The 17,001-nt window shown below is 39.4% G+C and overlaps 1 protein-coding gene across 1 annotated transcript; it reads right to left on the bottom strand.

The window, feature by feature from the left end:
* Positions 1–1,421: 1,421 nt before the first annotated feature.
* On the bottom strand, positions 1,422–4,844 carry LOC117395361 (DELTA-stichotoxin-Hcr4a-like). The gene is made up of 3 exons (XM_033994246.3): positions 4,709–4,844; positions 4,433–4,569; positions 1,422–2,266 (listed from the first exon to the last, which is right to left on the bottom strand). The coding sequence occupies exons 2-3, from the start codon at positions 4,546–4,548 to the stop codon at positions 1,843–1,845; spliced, it is 540 nt and encodes a 179-aa protein (XP_033850137.1). The 5' UTR covers positions 4,549–4,569; positions 4,709–4,844; the 3' UTR covers positions 1,422–1,842.
* Positions 4,845–17,001: the final 12,157 nt, after the last annotated feature.

Here is a 17,001-nt window from a genome sequence, read left to right as displayed (position 1 = left end):
GGGACTTTTTTGACCTGAAAAAAGAAACAAAGACCAAGGGTCACTAATGGAGATTAGATAAAGGGGCATTCAGAACAGAAAATAGGAGGCACTTTTTTACACAGAGAATTGTGAGAGTCTGGAACCAACTCCCCAGTAATGTTGTTGAAGCTGACACCCTGGGATCCTTCAAGAAGCTGCTTGATGAGATTCTGGGATCAATAAGCTACTAACAACCAAACGAGCAAGATGGGCTGAATGGCCTCCTCTCGTTTGTAAACTTTCTTATGTTTAAAATGTACCATGATAATGACTGCCATCCGTGGTTTTAGTGTTAAAGTAGTCCATAAATGTACATTTTGTGTGTGTGTTTTGTACGGTCTTTCTGCTGGAGATTAGGTGATATTAAGTCAGAAGAACGGGATCTTGACTGCTGAAACCTTGTGAGCCACAAGCACGCTTCCTGCTCCGGTTTACATGGGTTTTTACAGAAAGCGATTGACCCTGCCCTTAAAGTCAAGCTGCCACAAGAACGCCCTTTTGCTGTTTCATGATGTATTCGCATGACAACGTCACACAGTCATGACTGTAGAGTCGGGTTGGACGATAATAACATATTCAGCTGTCGATTATCGTCTGTGAAGTATTACGATAATCGTGATTATCGGCTGAATAAATAAAATATTTAAAATTCCTGTAATTTATCAAATTTATACTTCAGCAGCATGACAACCGCCAGCCTCAGTCACTGAGTTTAGAAGAAAATAAAACTAGACAGTATATGTGCCGAGTTTAAGTTTCTGGTGGGCAGTTCAGATCACCTCTGATTTCTATTGTAATGTTCCCATGGCTCTTTATATCTTGTTGAATTATTCAACCAGTCATTCTGTCAATGAATTAGAATGAATGCAAGATTCACAAAGTGGCATTGAATGCAGAAGTGACATACTTTCAGCAGTTGTATAATTCTCATCATTTTGTGTTGCATGTACGTTCTTTTCTTTTGTCTAACCTGAGCACATTACTGCCCTGTAACACCTGCAAGTTACCTTATAATAATAATAATGTATACCCAGCTATCGCACAGCCTGCGTGCTTTTTAACCTGTTTCTCTTACTGACTAGTTGACTGCAGTATTCTGGTCACTCCTGTACTTTCCTTCTTGACCCCAGCTTGCTTTATTCACCTGTATTGCTCACACCTTTTATCACATGCATTTCATACACTCAGCCGAGGCAGACATTGCCAAGCAACCTGCTTTCATTTTGCAGAACTGGACTTCCCCTTATTACTTAGTAACAAAGTACTCAATATCAAACTTTAAATCCCTTCCATAGATTTGAACTGCAAACATGTTGATTTCTATACATTTCACTTATACTTTTCCAAAGGTAATTCCCTACCCCTCCAGCTGTATGCAATGAAACAATGAAACAAACAAATCACTTTATTAATGCAAGTTTAATAAGTAAGAACTGTTCGTGGAAATAGGGTTAGCAGTTAAATAGCAAATTCATATACATTGTTCAAGTGTTTCAGTCAGTTTAAGCTTCATCTCTTTGGAAGAAAAATACCTTTTATTGAGTTTGCTAATTGAGATTGGACAGAGAAAAACACAAACCATCTCACCTCAAGCTCTCCAAAAGCTGACAGGCTAGAAGTGTCCATACAGTACAGTGTTCATTTATATCAACAGCTGCAACACAATCCATAGTTTGTTATACATGTTGATAAATGCTTTTATACAGTATAAAAAGTATAATGCATCTAGTGCTCACTATATGACTGTTTCACAATAGCTGAGTAGAATGATTTCATGCATGCAAATATCAGGCAGTCAATGAAAAGCAAGCACAGTATGTCTCAAGCACATGTACGTTTGTTCCACACTTCAATTTTCATTATTGACCTGCCGGCGGCAGACATTGTGGCTTTTATTACAACAGCTTTCCCAGTAAACTCTATGATCCCATCTGTTGCTTGTCTTCTGATGAAACCATCCTCCCCCTTGTGATACATTCGATTGTATAAGGCATGATCACAGGTTTTTCCAACACTAAAGGACCCTATAGCGAACCAGTTTTTATACCAATTGTAATCAAATGGTACAGAAAACATCATGGCAATGCATTCGACAGGATCATTGTTCTTGATGACATCGTAGGTTAAGACGCCCACACTTCCACGTGCTGTATAACTGGTTTTGCTGAAGGAACACACGGCCGTGGATTCTTTTTTGATGGTTGGCTGAGGAGGATTTAAATTATATCCACTGAAAGTGTAAATCCTGATGAAAAAAAGAACATCATTACAATGATCATACAAGGGACCTGTATCTAGCAAGCCAAGATCTGTACTGCTAGAGTACCTGTGTACCTGTCCCTGTTTACTGGGGAACCCTGAGCTCCTAACAAAGATACATTCTGTAACAGTCATTTCTGAATGGGCAGGAAGAATGGGCCAAGCTGTTTACAGTAACTGTGCCAGCAAAGATACAAGCAATGATTGGATTTGCTGGATGTCTATTAGTTACCTGATGTTTCCTTGTTTTTGAACTTTAATTTGTTATAACTGGCACTTTATTTTTATTTAAGCAATGTAATCCATGCATAAAGCAGCTGGAATATTATGGGTACCATTGACTATAAACATTAACTGCCTTGTTACTATTATTATTATTTATTTCTTAGCAGACGGCAACTTACAATTGTTACAAGATATCACATTATTTTTACATACAATTACCCATTTATACTTACTGGAGCAATCTAGGTAAAGTACCTTGCTCAAGGGTACAGCAGCTGTGTCCCCCCCACCTGGGATTGAGCCCACGACCCTCCGGTCAAGAGTCCAGAGCCCTAACCACTGCTCCACACTGCTGCCCTGAGTATCCTTGTATTAAATAGGACTGATTAGATTAGATTGGCTAAACTGTAACAACATTTCCAGGGTATGTTGCAGCAATGCCTGCTCATAACATAGGTACTGGTGGGCCATTCGATTCCAGGTTTAATAGAGAACTGACTGATGAAGTGCTGTAGGACCTGGGGACAGATGCAATCCGCAATTCTATTGGATAGATGGACAGAACGATTCAGGATTGGTTTGTAGATTCACAGTTTGCATATCATCCTACCAAATCAAATCAGGAGCCTGAGAGAATGAAGCAATGCAGAGCCCAATACAGCCATGTCTATGGGAACCCAGTCTTTGTGTTGCAGTACATGTATGTGTTTCAATATATAGCATATTTATTTTAAATAATGCAATAAAAATGAAACTGCAGCTGGCTAATCTAGCAGGATTGAATTAAATCTACTATATGGGCCTGATTGTGATGAAACTCAGTAAAACCAAATGCAAAGTGCTTTAATAGTCCTATAAAAATGGTATCTGTGTACATACCATGCTGGCAATAGGTGAAATTAATACAGGTGTGTAACTTTGTGTGCTCTCACATCATTATAAAATTCAGTTGTTTGCTAATCCAATACATCACTCCAAAGGCTGAAGTCTTTAGATTTCATCTACATGGATATTATTGTAGATGACAGCTTTACAAAATGTGACTCATGACTAACTCAAAGGAGGTTATGATTTGGTTGTATAATGCACTAGTGAGCTTTCACTTAGAGGACTGTGTCCAGTTGTGGTCACCACAGTACCAGAGGGACACTGTGGCCCTGGAGAGAGTCCAGTGAAGAGAAGCAGACTAATCCCAGCATGGCTTAGAGGAATGAGCCTTGAAAACAGGCTGAAAGAACTGAATCTATTTAGCCTGGAACAAAGAAGAATTAGGAGAGGGGCAGAAGTCTGTAAAATCTTAAAAGAAGTTGACAAAGTTAACACTAACTAATACTTTTAAGTGCAGCTCAGAATCCAGGTTCCCTGTACTGGTGGTCGTTGTTGATGCTGAATCACTTGGATCCTTCAAGACCCAATTCGACAAAGTTTTGAAATCTATCAGCTACTAGGAACTGGACGCCTGTATATGTGCTGAATAGCTTCCTCTCACTCGTACATGTTCTTAAGTTTTAACAGAGAGAAACCCTCAGGTTTTCCAATTTGCTAACAGAACTTCTTAAGCAAAAGCTTACAGTGCAGATATAGTATAGTTTAATGTTGTTTTTTTGGTTTGTTAGTGTTTGGTTTTGTATCATTTTTGTGTACTTCTGAGAAAGAGTTGTTCAATTCTAAATAATCCATGCATATATCCCACTGTGTATCAAATGAATGCATTACCAAGAATAGACTGTTTTCATTTTCAAAGCAGGCAATGTTATTTATTCTGTGTAATTATAGGACTGATAATGACAAATAACTCCATTTGGATTCCCTGCAGAACAGCTTTTTAAAAATTCTGTATTTATATAAAAATAATTCTTCAGTGAAATAAAAAAAAAATGCCAAACAGCCTTCGGTGTCAAGAAAAAGTAGGATTATGGTCACTTACCTTGGGTTTGTTAGAGAGAAATCACAGTTGTTTTCAATTGAAATGGTAATATTTCTGTTTGTCTGTATATTTCTGGAGATTTCCTCTGCTGTTACGGCTCTAGATCCAGCTGCCATCTTCACACTGCATCACTCGTGCTAAAATTCAAACAAATGCAAGTTTATTAGCTTATATATTATTAGTTTATTATATATATATATATATATATATATATATATATATATATATATAGATATATATATATATATAGATATAGATATAGATATCTATATATACCCTGAAGAGGCAGCCACCACCCAGGCTGGCATCTACCGGGTTAAAGAGAATCGTGTGATGTTGTGTAACACAGTATGTTCTAGTACGAGATGACTGTTTGGGTTTTGATAATTGCTTGAAATGTGTTTCTCAAAAGATAAAAAGGGATGTGGTTAGGGCGTTGTTATGTCTACTTCCTAACTAATAAACAACCCCCTTATAAGGAGATCTTCATCCTCGAGAAAGTTCTATAACCATGCTGATGTGTTAATCTGCCTATTGTTGCTACACTAGTAGTGTATAAATATTGTGCTACCTTGTCAATAACCAAGAGAGAGTGAGTTGCTCTCACTGCTGCTCTTCCCTTGTGTGCATTGTAATAAAGCTTCTTGAACTGCTATCGAGTGGAGTCATCAGTCATTTTACACTGAGTGCAGGGCTTCCCCTACTACACCACCCCTGCCAGTGAATATTAAAGAATGTTAAAATGTCCCTTTATCAGGCCAGCATTTTAAACACAATGATTCTCCCCTTGCTCTCCTCTCTGAGAGTTGATGTAAGCTGTCTGTCCCACACCCCAGTTATTCCTACAGACTAACATCACTGTGTGTCAGCATAGAGGTTACAGATTTGGGTGATGTTATTTGTAGATATGGCGTCAATTTTTATTGCAATTCAGATGATACTCAATTATATTCATCCCTTAAACAAGGTGACACCTCAATTGTAAATATCCTTACTATCTGTCTTGCCGACATTGGGCAATGGATGTCAAGAAACTATCTGTTGTTGAACTCTGAATTCTGAGGTAATGTTATTGGGATCAAAAAATCAATTAAACAATACAAATTCATATGTTTTTGAAGTTGACAGCTTTCCATTATAGTTGAGATCTGAAGTGAAAAATCTGAGTGTGACATTTAAAAAAAAATTCTAAATCAGCAATTATTTTTACTCCCATTTTTCTCCCAATTTGGAATATCCTTTTGTTTTCTGAAGATCCTGTCTCACCGCTGCAACCCCCGCAGTGACTCATGCTCTGTCAAGCTGACCTCTATTTTTCACACTGCAAGCCCACAGCTAAGCAAGCAGACCTATCGCGTCGGAGGACAACGCAGTCCGGTGACAGCACAGCCGGCTCGCAGGCGCCCGACCACCCACAGGAGGCGCTGGTGCGCGGTGAGACAAGGATTACCCAGCCGACTCGAGCCCTCCCCTTCCGGGCGGCGCATAATTGGCCGAGCTGGGTGTAAGTTTTGACCCATATCTCTCATTCGAACCTCATATTAGAAAAATTAACTGAAGTGTCCTTTTCATTTGAGAAATATTGCTAAGCTAAGGCGCTTTCTTTCCATGGAAGATGCAGAGAGGGTGATGCATGCTTTCATAACATCCAGACTAGATTATTGCAATGCTCTTTTCTCTGGTATTCCCAGATCTGTGTTATCCCGACTGCAGCTTGTGCAAAACCCTGCTGCCAGGGTTTGAACAGGAAGTAGAAGACATGACCACATTACACTGGTATTGGCAGCCCTGCACTGGCTTCCTGTAAGGGTCAGGGGGGATTTTAAGGTCATGCTTATTACTTACAAAGCATTAAACGGTTTGGCTCCCTCCTCTCTAAATGATATTTTGATCCCATATATACCTAGATGACCACTGCGATCCCAGGACTGTCCCTCAGATTTTTTAAAGAACGCAGGTGCTAGAGCATTTGGTTTTAGGGCCCCTGAACTATGGAATCGACGGCCTGTTTCTGTAAGGGAGGCTCCAACTGTTGCAGTTTCTAAAACCCGATTAAAGACACACTTTTATAATCTATCATTCACATCTTAATATTAATTATTGTCTGTACAGTACTGCATTTTAATTTATCTCTATATTGAATATTTTTATTATCTGTTATTGCCTGTATGATTATTGGCTGTTTTTATTTATTTATTCATTTATTTATTTATTACTAAACAAAAATGACTGTTTTGTTACACTTTGTTACACACTGCCTTGAGACGATGTATTGTGAAGTGCGCTATATCAAATAAAGATTGATTGATGGATTGATACAGCATGTCATTCCAACAGCATGGGAAGGGATTCCTATTGCAATTCCACAGCAAGAGGCACAGACTGCACTACAATCTCTGACCACAAGAGGGAGAGAGAGAGAGTAATAAAATGATGCTCTTTAATCCAGAGCAGTGGGGGGCTCTGATTTTCAGGTGAAATATTTTTCTAAATTCGGGTGAATGTTTTTTTTTTATTTAATGAATAAATAAGGTGAATTCGGGTAGATTTTTTAATAATTAAGAATAAGACACTTAATTAAGACAATAATAACAGACACCTGAGCATGCGTTTATTCATATACAGTCCTGCCTATTCAGGGAGGTTTCATGTTTTAACCCTAATGCAGAGATAAACTTTCGGGGGAGAAATCGGGTTAAATCGAGCAAAACCCTAAAATCAGAACCCCTATTCTTAACCTGGGGTCCTCAGAGACAGTCCAGGGGGTCCACAGGAAAAAAAACTGGAAACTTTTCACTCAACATTAGCAATGTGCAAAATCAAAATGTTTGCTTCTTGAATGGATTTGAATTCACAAAGTGTATGATGGATCTGTTAACCTGCAGCTCTGATTTTAATATTTTACAATTAATAATTATTTATACTGTGTAACAAAGCTACATAATCACAGCTGTGGCTAAGATGAATTGTTTGAGAGAAGGGAGAAGAGAGAGAAATAGCTGTGCTTGTACAAACTCAGCACAAAAAAAACCTATGAGCTATTTTTTTCTCTTTTTACTTGCAAGAAAAAACTTGCTTTTTTCTGAAAAGCAAAGAAACTGCATCAGCTGAAAATGAGTTTAATCTTAAGAGCACTGCTTGGCTAGAAGTGGCTGCTGTGCCAAGGAAGACAATTTGCATAGAAAAGACACTTTGCATTGGCAGCACATGCTTCAGTGCTCTGGGAGTGTTTATAGCCCTGTGAGTTTAACACTTCACGATTGAGAGCTGCCCTTCATGGCAACAGAATCCACAACAACAATGACTTTTATCATCATCTTCATCTGGGCACTTGTCATCTGCACTCAGGGTAAGAATCATTTAGAAAAATGCATTTAAAAAATCTATTTGTGGGACATTTCTAAATATACAGTACAAGTGTTGAAATGAAACTGAAAAATGCTTGACATTTAATATGTGTTTTTTTATAATTCAATTCACTTGTTTATTATAATTTTCCACATTATATTTTATTTACAGAATCCAGTGGACAGATTACTGTGACTCAGACTCCAGCAGTGAAATCTGTTCTCCCAGGAGACACAGTCGCTCTGAGCTGTAAAACCAGCACCGCAGTGTACACTTATAACAATTACCAACGCCTAGCTTGGTACCAACAGAAACCTGGAGAAGCTCCCAAACTCCTGATCTATCATGCAAGTACCCTTCAGTCTGGGATCTCAACTCGTTTCAGTGGCAGTGGATCTGGGACTGACTTCACTCTGACCATCAGTGGAGTCCAGGCTGAAGATGCAGGAGATTACTATTGTCAGAGTCAACACTACCCCAGCAGTAGCTGGGTGTTCACACAGTGCTACACACTTGTACAAAAACCTCCCTCAGCTGGACTGCACAGCGACTGCACTGCTGCAGCTGGGACCTACTGCAGGTGCTGAGGGTGAAGGCAATGAAACGGGACCCGGCCTGTGGAGTAGCTCAACTCCACACAAAAACACTGAGCTCAATAACAAGGGCTCAAAATAAAAGACAAGATTAATCTGGTAAATATCTTGATTATTCATGTATTCTAATACATTGCAGAGGCTGAAGGGCTATCATTGGATTTATATTTACTAATTTAGTTTCAAATGAAAATGAAAATAGAATTATTGATTTATCTACAGGAAGGAAAAGATAAAGGTGAACATTATTAATTTTCTGATACTTAAATACAAATTGAAAATAAACTAAATCAGACACTTTACTCCTCATAAAGGAAATTAATACATATATCCATGCATACATACATACATACATAGCATATTACAATCAAACATATTTCTATTGCGTTACAGGTTTTAAAACAATCTATGGTTTAAAACACAAATTAACGTATTTCAATATTAATATACAAGATTTCTTTTATTTCTTTACATATATTCAAAGCAATTTAATATATTTCTAATTGAAACTATAAAAGAAATAAATATAGTGAAATAAATATGAATAAAAATCTATTTCTATAAAGTGTATCAGTAATGCTGCAAAATTTAAACCTCACGCTGAAAGTTCAAGCATTTCATTCATTTGTATTTGGTGCGTTGATGCTCAGAAAAGTGTTAATAGTGTGTAAACATGGAGTACGCACACAAACACATTGTTAATTCACCATTGTGCAATTTAAAGAACTATATTAAGGGTGGGGTTTGTTTCTTGTTTCAATTTGCAGATCGTTGATGGTTAGATAATTCATTGTAAATTTCACTTCATTAAGTGTATGTTTGTGGTAATGAGCTGGCTGTTTAACAATACCTGTATCTAATCATCTTCATCAATTGATTAATAACTTTTAAGGTTTGTTTGGGTTACAAATTGTAACTTATTTGCCAATCATTGATGTTGGGATATCTGATTGAAAACTTTACTTGATGAAGTGTATGTCTGTGATAATGAATTGTCTGCTTAACAAACCTGTATTTAATCATGTTCACTAATTGGTAATAACGATATTAAGGGCTGGGATTGCTTTGTTTCTGTTAAACACTGAGGACGGCTCTTTTGAGTTGAAACACGTCTGTTGTTTGAAGTTTTGGTCTCTGTTTTTAAATAAATGTAGAATGTTTGAAATATCACAATGGTGAATTTACCAGTTTTGTTTTCCTGCTATAAAGTGTAGCATTGACAGGAACACCCCCAGATGTTTAGCTGTGGAAGCTGCTGTATGTGCAAGGACTTGGCACTATCAGTGTGAAGCTCTGTGTGGAATGCATGCTTTCACAGGCTGATACAACCAATGCATCGTAATGAAAGAGGAAGAAACCATTCTGACTTCATTGTCAACCATACAGGACATTGTCAGTCAACGAGCAGACTGGGGTAATAGTGATATACTGTAAGCAAGGAGCTAGTCATGTCTTGTGAGGCTTTTGTCTGCTCCTTGTCTGGTAAAGCAGGAGATGATGTTGAATGGGGTTACAGATTGATCTGCAGCAGAAAATGATGCATGCAGCTCTCCCACATCCCCTGCCTGCGCGCACTGCTGTGTTTTGTGTTGTGTGTTGTTTTCAGAGCGGTCGTTGTTTATATTTGTATTTATTTGTAATGATTGCAATGTTAAATCAATCATTTTTCACAGGTATTTATTGCACCGCGCACTTTAGTGTGCTTCTGGTGCTGAACGTTTCCTGCTGTGTATTAATCTGCTGCTAACATTCCATTTCTTTTTATCTGCAATAAAATAAAAGATTCTTTTTTAATTGGAAGAGGCCGTGTTTCTGATCCCATCCTTGATTTGCTTTCAGAATAAAATAACCTGTAACTGTTTTATTTGTCCAGTGTCTTACACACTAATCTGGTGTAGACCGACTACAAATGTGATTATGTATTTCAATTCTGCGTAAGCCCTGCCTAGCGGGTGTTACATTTACATAAAAGGACTCTATAGAGTCCTAATGCAAAAAGAAAGAGCAAAAAGCAAGTTGGGAAAGGGGAGGAGGGTGTCAGTAAATATCCAGAGTGCTCTGAGGTTTAAACACAAAACACACAGCTGATAGGAAAGAGGAAACACTCTCTGAGCCTCCAGCTCAATACAGCAAATCATGAAATAAAGAGATTCAGTGACAGCAAACACAGGAGCTGCTCTGTGCTCAAGTGAATAAAGTGCACTCATTAATGTGACCTCCGAGAGACATAGTGCAGATATTAATATTGACCACACGAGGGAGCCAGAGCAACACTAACACCCCCAACTGCCCCCAACCCCCTCTCTCCTCCAGCCCCTCCCCAGTGCAGTAAGAAGGAGCCTGTGTGTATTCCTGCTGTCTGCTTCTCTCTGCCCCCCTCTCTCCTGTAGAATCCACAGCAGCCCTGTTGAACAGAGCCCAGTGGCACACAAGCCTTTATCAGAGCACTGCCACTCCCCACACTGGATCAGTGTCTCACTGTTTCTAAATGACATGTGGGATTGGACACTGCACAGGACACTGGAGTGTTAGAGTGGCAATCAGATGAAGCAGGAGCCTGGAGACGTGTCAGAAACATCAAACAGAGCTCTGACAAGCAACACAGACTGCAGATATTAACACTGACCACAAGAGGGAGCCAGAGCACCACTGCTCTCCATAATCAATCAATCAATCTTTATTTTATATAGCACCTTTCAAAGTGGACCACCATCACAAAGCGCTTTACAAGACAGTGAGGAACAATGCATAATACATTAAATACAGTGAAATACAGGGCATAGTACATGAAATACAAACAGTAAAAAACAATGCAAATACATTAAATACAAGCATATTACATTAAATACAAGGCTAGGATGTGATTTCTAAACATTGTGGATCCGTGTGTCATACAGAATTATATGAATAAGATGGAGTGAAAAACCTGAAATAGCAATTTAGACAACAGCTAATAACAGATATCAGGCTTGAAGAGCATTGAAAGCCAGAGAGAACATGGGGATGAATAATGTAATAACACAGTAAAAAGACAATTGAAATAGGCAGCAGTTACCTCCCCAGTTCTCCCATTGTTAACACAAGGCTCCTCACACCCAGTCATCTAAACACTACAGCATGGGAAGGGATTTTACTGCAATTCCACAGACCAATAGCACAGGCTGCACTACACTCTGTGACCACAAGAGAGAGAGAGCGAGAGTAATAAAATGATGCTCTTTAATCCAGAGCAGTGGTTCTTAACCTGGAGTCCTCAGAGACAGTCCAGGGGGTCCACAGGAAAAAACTGGAAACTTTTCACTCAACAGTAGCAATGTGCAAAATCAAAATGTTTGCTTCTTGAATGGATTTGATTTCACAAAGTTTATGATGGATCTGTTAACCTGCACGTCTGATTTTAATATTTTACAATTAATAATTATTTATACTGTGTAACAACGCTACATAATCACAGCTGTGGCTAAGATTGTAGATGTTGTAAATTGTAGATGTTTCTTCGAGGCAACGGAGCAAAGTCTGATTATGTTCACATTGTATACAGTATTGCAACAAAATTACTTTTTGGTCATTGTCATAGCAATTGCTATTGTAAAATGCGTGCATCGTTTATAGCTGTAACGATATTGAAATACATAATCTTACTTTTTTGGGTTGGCTTCAATCCGTCTCTTTTTTTACACTTGTCATTACATCATTCATGGAGTAACAGTTGGTATGTCCGTATCTACTTTTTGAAGAAACATTGTACTGTATACTAGCTACTGTTGCATGTCCATGATTATGTTTATGAGATTCCCATATGGTCTAGCGGTTAGTATTCCTTTTTTTCACCCAGGCGGCCCGGGTTCGACTCCCGGTATGGGAACGTCTTTGTTATTGTCATTTTGTTACTGTGGTCATGTGTAATGTGTTTTCATTATGATAATAAAGCTACAGTTATAAAATAAAAAAGTATTAAACAAAATTAAAAAATAAAGCTACAGTTACTTGAAATATGAATACTATATATATATATATATACACACACACAAATATATATTTACAGAATGATGCAAATGTATTTGACTCTATTCACATCCCCTCACATTTAAAATCCTCCACAGGTTGGGTGCCTCTCAACTCAGATTAAGGTTGATACTGTATAAATGCAGAACCAATCGTTCCAGATGGATGAGACCATTTATTTTTAAATACATGTAATTCCATTTTTCATTTGGTATTATTTGTATTGAGGCAGGGAGGCTGCAGTTGTTTCTAAGCGACAATGAATCTGGTATAAAATTCTTAGGGTTCGTGTCATACGACTTTGTCTCATCAAAGCTGTTTCGGGTGACGTTCAGTTCATTATATTTGGAATCTTTTGTTGTGTTTTTTTAATTCTGAGACTACAAATTAATAGCTCAGTTGGTTAGAGTGAAAGAAACTTTTTCCACTGGCTAGCTCAGTCGGTAGAGCATGAGACTCTTAATCTCAGGGTCGTGGGTTCGAGCCCCACGTTGGGCGTCCTTTTTAAATACAAATTGAAGATGTTTCTTCGAGACAACGGAGCAATGTCTGATTCTGTTCACATTGTATACAGTATTGCAACTAAATTACTTATTGGTCATTGTCATATAGCAATTGCTATTGTAAAATGTGTGGATCATTTATAGCTATAACGATATTGAAATATATAATATTACTTTTTTGGGTTGGCTTAAATCCATTTTTTTACACTTGTCATTACATCATTCATGGAGCAACAGTTAGTATGTGCGTTGATACAATAGACAACACTAGTCTGTGCTGAAATAAATAATGCGGTTTTCTACTGTAGCTCCTACCCCCACTGTCACCTCTCGCCGTAACCTCCACTCTCTCTCCCCCTCTGTCCTTGCCTCCACTGCTCTCTCTCACCTCCCTCCTATCGACTCCTTCTCACAACTGTAGACTCTGCTACCTCCACCCTCTTCTCCTCCCTCGACTCCCCCTGTCCCCTCACCTCCCGACCTACTCGCCCCTCCCCAACCCTGGCTCTCCTTTCCGCTCCGCTCAGCAAGAATCACACTGCGATCTGCTGAAAAGAAATGGAAGAGAACCAAACTCCCTGCTGCCTTAGACCTCTACTGCACTCTTCTCTCCTCCTACTCATCTACTCTCTCCTCTGCTAAATGTACTTATTTCCAATCTGTAATCTAAGCCTCCACTAACAACCCACGTAAACTATTCTCTACCTTCTCCTCCCTCCCCCTCCTCTATCTCCTCTGATGACTTCTTTTTTGACCTATTTTTTCTCTTTTAAAATCTCAAATATCCGCAAACTCTTTAACACCTCTCTTTCCCCCGTACCCCCTCCTGCTCCAACCCCTACACCCACTGCATCCCCTACTAACTCACCCTCCTTCTCCACCTTCTTTCCCCTCTCAGACTCTGACCTCTCCTCCCTGCTCCAGGGTCACAAACCCACCACATGTGCCCTGGACCCCCTCCCCACTCACCTTTTTCAAACTGCTGCTCCTGCTCTACGTCCCTTCATCTCCTCTGTTCTCAACATATTATTATTTTATTATTATTATTTGTTTATTTAGCAGACGCCTTTATCTAAGGCGACTTACAGAGACTAGGGTGTGTGAACTATGCATCAGCAGAGTCACTTACAGTTACGTCTCATCGGAAAGACGGAGCACAAGGAGGTTAAGTGACTTGCTCAGGATCACACAATGAGTCAGTGGCTGAGGTGGGATTTGAACCGGGGACCTCCTAGTTACAAGCCCCTTTCTTTAACCACTGGACCACACAGCCTCTTTTCTCTCCACATCTCTCCTTTTTGGTCTCTTTCCCTCTGCCTTGAAACAAGCCTCTATCACTTCCCTCCTCAAAAAACCTTCCCTCAACCCCACCTCCCTCCAGAGCTACCGTCCTGTCTCCCTCCTACCCTTCCTCTCCAAAACCCTCGAGCGGACTGTACACCGCCAGCTCTCTGCTTTCCTGTCCAAACACTCTCTGCTCGACCCTCTCCAATCTGGCTTCTGCTCTGCTCACTCCACTGAAACCGCCCTCCTGTCTGTGACCAACTCACTAAAGTCTGCCCGAGCTGCCTCTTTCTCCTCTGTCCTAATTCTCCTCGACCTCTCTGATGCCTTTGACACTGTTGATCACTCTATTCTACTATCCTGTCTCGCTGACCTGGGGATCTCTGGCACTGCTCTGGCCTGGTTCTCCTCCTACCTCTCCAACCTCTCCAACCGCACTTACCAGGTAACCTGACATGGAGCAACCTCCACACCTCGCCCTCTCTGAACAGGAGTCCCCCAAGGGTCAGTCGGGTCCTCTCCTGTTCTCTCTCTACACCCGCTCCCTGGGTCCCCCATCCTATGGTTTCTCATACCATTGCTATGCTGATGATGCTCAGATTTTCCTCTCCTCCCCACCTCTGACTCCACCATCCCCTCCTGTATCTCTACCTGTCTTTCTGTTATCTCCTCCTGGATGCACTTGCATTACCTCAAACTCAACCTCTCTAAATCTGACCTCCTGTACTTTCCCAACTTTCATTGGCTCATGATCACCGTTCGCATCCAGTTCAAGACTCTTGTACTAGCCTACAGATGCCTTGACCAGACTGCACCCAGCTACCTCCAGACCATCATCTCTCCCTACACCCCCACTCGACCTCTCCGCTCCGCCTGCACTAGTAGACTGGCTCTACCTCCTCTACGCTCCTCTGCCTCCAGAGCCCGCTCCTTCTCCACCCTCGCCCTGCAGTGGTGGAATGACCTTCCTACAGATGTCAGGACTGCCCAGTCCCTGACCACCTTCCGACGCCTTCTTAAGACTCACCTCTTCAGACAGCACCTATAGAACTCCTCTGTTTTTCCACCTGGACACTTATCCCCCTTCCTTAAATGTTCTTTACTTGCTCTTATCTGCACCCTATTTTACTGCATTTAATCCTGCACTTCAGAGTACTGTAATCTGCCAAGTATTTAACTGTAGTATTTTGTATTTAATTGTATCCTGATGTAACTATCACTGACACTGTTATCTGCTGTATTATTGAATTGTATTTTGTCACAATTGTACTTGCTTGAACCAAAAGTATTATTACTTGTACTGTGATACTTGAAATGTATTTGCTTACGATTGTAAGTCGCCCTGGATAAGGGCGTCTGCTAATAAATAATAATAATAATAATAATAATAATAATAATAATAATAATAATAATAATAATGTTGTCCGTATCCTCCTTTGTAAAAACTTGTGAAAAGTAATCATTTAATATATTTGCTATTTTTGTTTTCTTCGTCTATGATTTTGCCATTTGTATCTCTTAGACATTTAACCTCCTCTTTGAATGTTCTCTTGTTGTTATAATATTGGACAAACATTTTGGAATTGGTTTTAGCCCCCTTAGCAATGTTCATTTATATCTATCTCTCCGCCTTTCTAACTTCCTTTTTGACTTGTGTTTGCAGTTCCAATTAGGAGGAGTGGCAAACACTGTTGCAGCAGCAAAGGTCATTCAAAATGATCTAGACAGCATTCAGAACTGGGCAGACACATGGCAAATGACATTTAATAGAGAAAAGTGGAAGGTGCTGCACACAGGCAATACATTTCTCCGCCCTTCCTTTCTATATTGGTTAATTGTGGGCTCTATTTTTTTTTTTTTTTTTTTTTTTAACATCACTGAGTCCCTTGTCCCTGTGCAACCACAATGTAGAAACATATAGAGAATGTATGGGAATGGTCAATAAACATCACTGCTGTTTCTCTTAAAGCGTGTTTATTTATTTCTAATACTGGACCCTGTCTTAATACTGTATTACATTCTGAATATGAATATAGCTGAATTATTAATTGTAGATAATACTTAGAATACCAGATACATATTTAGCATTAAAAAGCAATACATGTGATTTATTTAACAGTCGTTCATTATTTTGTGTATCAGCCGCCACACAAAGCTGAGCGCAGTGTGGTATACTGTAATGATGCTCCAGTCAGTCTGCCCGGACTGCACCTGAACCATCTTAAAAACACGAAGCCTCTAATAAGCTAATTAGTAAAAGTTAGTAAAGAATTGCGCTAATATAACGAAGCTAAATTTGAACTCCTAGCTGGAGCAACGAGAGAGGGCGAGAGGGCGGGGCAGAGAAGGAGGGGGAGACGCTGCTAGGCAACCGGCTCGTGAACATTCCACTCAGCTGAGCAGAGACCGTTAGGATTTAAAAATGCGAACGTTCCGAGCGGCGTTAGGCGCTTCGTTAAATTAACACACCATTGCTGGCATTTGAATATAACCATATTTTAAGTACTCAAATAGCACAGTATTAAAAAAAAAAAAAACTTTACTTCAGTTCCAGACCGTTTTCCAACAAATAAAAGGAGGTACATATTTATAATAATATGATATTAAGATATGATATTAAGACTAAACAAATGTGCTACAGTTTGGTGTATAATTTATTTATTTATTAAATGTTGTGGTAATTCTTTTTTTAATATTGTATTGTTTTCACAAAATAACATCCATACATTATCAGTTCATCTGCTAGAGTAATCAAATCACAAATATTACTCGTCAGTAATTCATACATAGACACGCTGTGGTAACTTCAAGAAGTTAAAATGTAAGGCTGGATTAA

The sequence above is a fragment of the Acipenser ruthenus genome, chromosome 32 (genome assembly GCF_902713425.1).
Source record: "Acipenser ruthenus chromosome 32, fAciRut3.2 maternal haplotype, whole genome shotgun sequence".
In the NCBI taxonomy this organism is placed as follows: domain Eukaryota; kingdom Metazoa; phylum Chordata; class Actinopteri; order Acipenseriformes; family Acipenseridae; genus Acipenser; species Acipenser ruthenus.
The sequence above is the reverse complement of the archived record's forward strand: the minus strand, read 5'-3'. Positions and strand labels throughout refer to the sequence as shown.